The sequence below is a fragment of the Pygoscelis adeliae genome, unplaced genomic scaffold (assembly GCF_000699105.1).
Source record: "Pygoscelis adeliae isolate BGI_AS28 unplaced genomic scaffold, ASM69910v1 Scaffold501, whole genome shotgun sequence".
Lineage (NCBI taxonomy): Eukaryota > Metazoa > Chordata > Aves > Sphenisciformes > Spheniscidae > Pygoscelis > Pygoscelis adeliae.
Window position 1 is genome coordinate 265,431 of NW_008824048.1, and position 5,906 is coordinate 271,336.

The following is a 5,906-nucleotide window of genomic DNA, read 5'->3' on the forward strand; positions in this document are numbered from 1 at the left end:
AGTTTAATAATTGAAATAAAATAATAACAATAATGTAATAATAATAATAACAATAATAATACACAAAGCAAGTGACGCACAGCGCAATTGCTCACCACCCGCCGACCGATGCCCAGCCAGTCCCCAAGCAGCAGCCCCCCCGGCCAGCTTCCCCCAGTTTATGTACTGAGCGTGACATCGTATGGTATGGAATGTCCCTTTGGCCAGTTTGGGTCAGCTGTCCCAGCTGTGCCCCCTCTCAGCTTCTTGTGCACCTCCAGCCTTCTCAGTCGGTAGAGCATGGGAAGCTGAAAAGTCCTTGCCTGGTGTAAGCACTACTTAGCAACAACTAAAACACCAGTGTGTTACCAACATTGTTCTACTCCTAAATCCAAAACACAGCACTGTACCAGCTGCTAGGAAGAAAATCAACTCTATCCCTGCTGAAACCAGGACACTCCTGCTGCCTGGTGCAGAGCAATCCACCTCAATGAAACCACTGTTATACTAATTTTTTTTTTCTCAGTAAACTTATCCTGTGTAGCACTGTCACATAAAGTAATTCCTGGGTAGCGTGACCTTTTTCCAGAAGAACTCCAGTGACCTCTTTGGCAGAGGTAGAAGTCAATAGTTTGGATGGTTGGACACTTGAAGGAGAGAGAAAATCCATAGGGCCAGAGTTGAGCTTGATCTATGATTTACAATTAAAATCAAGTTTCCCTGATGTCCTAACACTTTCAGTAAAAGCAAAAGGGAAAAGATGGCAGCAAATTGAAATTGTGCTCTTTTTGCAAGTATGTGAGAGTGGGGGAATTGAATCTTCCTAAGGCACTTCTTCCTGACTGATGCTTATGCCTACTGTTTCTCTTAACTCCATCTTCACCCTCCAGCTGCCACCAACTCCCAAAGGCCTTGTTTGCTTTGTGTCTTTCCACGCTAAGACAAATAGCCTATTTAGGGAGAAGTATTTATGCAAACACACCTTGCAACTAATAACATTTTTTAAAGGATTTATTAATGGTAAAATAAAGAAAAAGGCAGAAAAATATGAACAATGTGCAGGTCACGCAGAGCCCATAGCCATTCTGAGGTGGGAAAGGCAGGAGATAACCCTCTGCCAGAGACATTGTAAAAGATGGGTGTCCCAGCTGGAGTCATGGTGATTCCCAGCAAATGCCTTTGCAGAATACCAGTATCCTACCAAGGGAGACTCTCTACCTGCATAAAGTCCTCAGGGAAGCCTTGTTTTGTTGATTGCTATGTTCCTTCTCTTCTGATTAGCCCTTTGCTTGCCTACCCCATCCACAACTTCCTCACTTGTTTGTTGAGGAATCTCTACCTCCCCTGTGTCTAGGTGTCTAGTTTCCCTGCAGGTATTGAGACTTCTGGAAGGAAAACAAAAGTGTTCCTTGTTCTCTTCCCACCTGACAGAAAAGGTACCCCAAAGTTACTTCACAGTCACCATCACCATCTTCTACTCATTCTGAGCCAGGTCTGGCTACAACAGGTTTTCTTTATGTTTTCCTATTTTGGGACAGGGAGACAGAAAGCTCAGTGCAATTGCCCAAGAGTCAGTGACCTGCCTTGGGCATCTCATGAACCCAGCAGTACCTGGCAGGGACTCGGCTGGGGCAATCACCTAGATTGCAGGACCAGAGAAATATGGAGAGGGAGACAGGGAATTGGGGAGAAGATGCTGCAAAACCAGAAGTCCCACTGTTAACATCTGCAAAAGCAGAAGTTCCACTGTTAACATCTCTGCCATTTTGCTGATTAGCCCATGCTTGGGTGATGCACCATTGGTACACGTCACTCAAGGACATTAAAGTTACTTTTTTGGCCAAAAGGAAAAAGGGACACACATCCTGTGTGCCGCTCCATGAAAAGCCCTGCAGGTCAATAGCAATAATTCTATTTTTCTTATTATTAGCTATTCTTTAATGTAATTGTTATTAATAACAGCATTCATATTCTACACAATTAAATGCCACATCACAAAACAGGCCATCAGATTGGTTCCTAATTACGTTTTTCAAATGGATGAGTCCTGAACTCAAATACCAATAAGCCAATTTAGATTGTGCACATGAACCAGGCTTTTCTGAGCACTTTTGAGCATCTAACAATGCTTGGCCATTAGGAAGCAAAATGCAGTTTATTGAATCTGAGTCTGCTCTAGCTTCCTGCTGGATTTCATTTTCCAGATATCCAAAAACACTAAAGTAGCATGCAAAAATTTTTAACTGAAGGAAAAAAGATTATTACAAATATGGTGTTTAACTACATTTTTTATGTTAGGATAGGAAGGATTTCCTCTACCTAGTTCTCATGACCTAAATGTGTCATATTTTCAGTTAGATGTGTACTCTCCCTCTGTCATGAGTGGAAAGTAATTGTGCTAAAACAACTCATGGCATTGGAGGATGAGCATGTGAGCCTGCCTCCCTGTATTCATAAAAATGAAGCAGAGAGATTTAGCTTATCCTAAAAGCCTAATTTATAAAATTACTAAAATTAGATTAGACAAGTTCTGGTTTGGATGTCAGAGAAATATAAAGTAGAGCTTATTTAGAGAGGACAGGTCTTTTCACATCATCTGTTATTCACCACACATCCTGCTTTTCTAATGAAGTAGCAAAATTTCAAGCTTCCTATCAACCACTCAGGAATTCAAGCACTGGCATTTTGGACGGTAGGGTTCAGCTACAGAATTTAAAAACATATTTATAACCACTCATTTCATTATCTTCCTCATCTGACATACAGCACTGTCAACAGTAACTTACCTTTTCTCCTGCTGGGAAAAGATAAATGCAACAGTCCTGCTGTCTGGTGGAGCTTGATAAAGATATCAACTTCGGTTCCATAATAATAAGCATGCATTAGTAGCACTGCCTTGCAAAGGTTGATAATAACAGAAGGAGCAGAATTTTCACTTTTACTTTAATATGCAAACAGCTGTTGCAGTCTCAAAGAGGAAGTAGAAAATGAAGAGGTTGTCTGGAAGGGGAATTATTTATGTTGTGACATGAAACTACATCTCTGTGTTGAGGAGAGTCAGTGCTTTTTCTACAGATGGCCCTAATATTTCCAAAGCCATTCTTGCGCTCTGGGAATAATTAAAAATTGGCCGTCACCTTCAGTGACACCCAGACTGTGGCCTCAAAAAGCATGTTGGGAAGCAGAAGGGGATGTTCAAGTTCACATAGCATCCTTGAAGAATCAAAAGGCAAGAATCAGTATCAGAACATGCAAGCTCTGCAATGAATTAGGGAAATCACCTTATAGTAACTTTTTTACTTAACTGAGGTCTACCAACTCCATTATGGTCATGAGACGCATTTCTCATAGGGCAGCTTGCTGAGATGTATTCAACACAACTTTACATTAGCTAGATCGAATACTGCCAGCAGTGAAGCCCTGGGCTGAGGGCTGCATTCACATCCTTAGGACTGCACAACAGACTCATTTATTTTAAACTGAAAAGTAAAACCTGAGTCCAACGAGATTCCAGATCTTCACTGTCTCTTCTTTGTGGGAGCCCTTAGAGGGATGACATGGGTGTAGACACTACTTTACCCAAATCTTAGATACCTGATTTTCCCAGAAAAAACATACGTAGTGCTAACACTACTTATTGACAACTCAAAGAGAGCAGGAAAAAACACAAGAAAAACAAAACATATTTTATTAAAAAAATATAATTGTGAATAGCATCGTAATAAATATTTTTCATCTGTGTATGACCCCAAAAAAAAGCTATGCACCTAGCAAAATGTAACAAAGCAATAGCTTAAGAAATGGGATCCAGGAGCATGTTCCCTCAGCATTTCTTAAGTAATCAAATGAGCACATATTTCATGTCCTAGAAGTGAAAAGGTTCCCTTCCTTCCATTCCCAAGGTGAACAAAAAGGCAGTCCAAATCAAGAGCTGTTCTTCCTGAATGTCTGAAGAGTTGCAGTATCCCCAAATGGTAAATCAGAAGAGTAATGAGCAGTAACCAAGTAATGCCAGCTATATCACAAGGAAATTAAATCCCCAAAACACTTTTCAGAGAAAGAGATCAAGAAGCTCAGCATTATCTAATCATTTCCCAACCATAGTTGCCAAGAGGGTTACAGCATGTATTTCAGGCTTAGCTACTAGTATCTGGTATTTTAAGATCTACAGTAAGGACAGAAAATGCCATGTCTGTATGGCATCTTGTCTTGTTGCACCCTGATCTTTTATGAGGATCAGAGTATTGAAAAAATTCTTCAAATGCTGGAAAACAAAATCTCTGCATGGAACTGAGAGCTCATCGCGGGGCGGGGGTAGGGGCAGGATAAAACAAGCCCAGAAGATGGCCTATTCAAGAACTAGCTCTGAAATTCACGACGGTCATAGACCTAAAGTGCTTTACCTTAAAGATATTTTTAATGAAATGCATGTTTGAAAGTGCATAAACTTGACAAAGCAGAAACCTGGATATTTAAATAAATACCTCCATACCTAGTCACATATACAGAAGCCTGAATCCAAGGACTTTTTATGCTATAATAATTCTATTAACTTCATTGCTGTTTTTCCCGAGTTACAATGATATGGAAGAAGATTACCATCACAGAATAAAAACAAAAAATTAATATCCCCCTTAATAGACAGAACACAGAACATCTGAGCTGTCAAACCTTCACCACAGAGGAAAAAAGCTTCCCCTGCTTTCTCTAGGTCTTCTCAATTTGTATGTCTGTAAAAGGAAGAATTATATAAAAAAATTATCAAATTACAAAATTATGAAGTCACAGAACATTTCATGGCTTTGGGACTCTTTCCTAGAGTTCAAAAAAATTCCCTTCAGTGTCAAAATTACAGATCTAAAATGAAATTAATTAAAAGGTCAAATAGAAAAAGATTATGATCATGGGAGGAAATAAAGTGGTAATTCAAACACACTGGTGGGAAGTGCTCTTTAGCAAATACAGTGAAATCACTGTGGCTTAGGTCCCTCATTCTTTTAAAATCTTCTTTTAAAGTCTTTCAAATACATTCAGCGCTCTCTCTGTCGGTATCCCTAGCAGCATATCCCCAGGCCCTAACTCTTTGACTTGGAGATCTATACCTGCAGGACCAGCAGGCTTACCTTTGTTTATGTTTACACCAGAGTGCAGCAGGGAGGGATTCGGGATGTAATTAATATTACACAATATAAAGCACTTGCTCTAGAAGTCAGCAAGAACGCGAAGGAAAAATCTCAATAACTTCACCCTTCTGTTCCATACCACAGTATGTTTTAGAGATTTCAGATATTTGGTCATTTATTTTCTTGCTTTGCTGAGACAGAGTCTTATGGCTTGAGATTTGCTTGAGTGGCCATGATGGGTTAAGGTCTCTCTACCCATTGCCATCACCACTCCTTCAGTTAACCTGGCACAACTGTTTCTGTAGCAAAAGTGTGAGCTAGAGAAAAGACTAATTTGGGTTGTTATATATCTCCACATCACATTTTCCTTTGCATAGCTTTTCTTTTTATTTTTATAACCAGCTTAATTATTTGATATAACTCCCAGTACACAATGAGTTATGATAGTGAGTTTGTAAGAAAGACAGAGAATGGGAGGCTGTACTCCTCTTGAAGGCTCTGTCTGTTGAAACAAGGGACTAAATAAACCAGCCATGAATCAAGGCACTGATGACCATGGATGATTTATGCTATGTGCAATTTGCTACTGTTTTTCCCTTTATCATTTATACTTACATTTCAGCTCTTCATCTTCAAAAGAAGCATCTCTGCAGGCATGTGTATCCTTATCTTTTGACAGCTCTTTAAACAAACGACATACATACAGATAACAGTCAGCATAGCTTAACCTTTTCATACAGTGATAAATCTTTGTTAAAAGTTGCTCTCTCAGGCTGTCCAGGAACTATGTGACTTAAATGCAGA

General features: G+C 39.7%; 1 protein-coding gene across 1 annotated transcript in view; it reads right to left on the reverse strand.

Moving 5' to 3' along the window:
• Positions 1–4,445: 4,445 nt before the first annotated feature.
• CD274 (CD274 molecule) overlaps positions 4,446–5,906 on the reverse strand; it is a 10,466-nt gene continuing 9,005 nt past the window's right edge. The window contains exons 6-7 of the mRNA XM_009333549.1: positions 5,718–5,783; positions 4,446–4,709 (exon numbers count right to left, since the gene is read on the reverse strand). Of these exons, the coding sequence (XP_009331824.1) occupies positions 4,687–4,709; positions 5,718–5,783 (89 nt within the window). The 3' untranslated portion in view covers positions 4,446–4,686. The remainder of the gene's footprint in view (positions 4,710–5,717; positions 5,784–5,906) is intronic.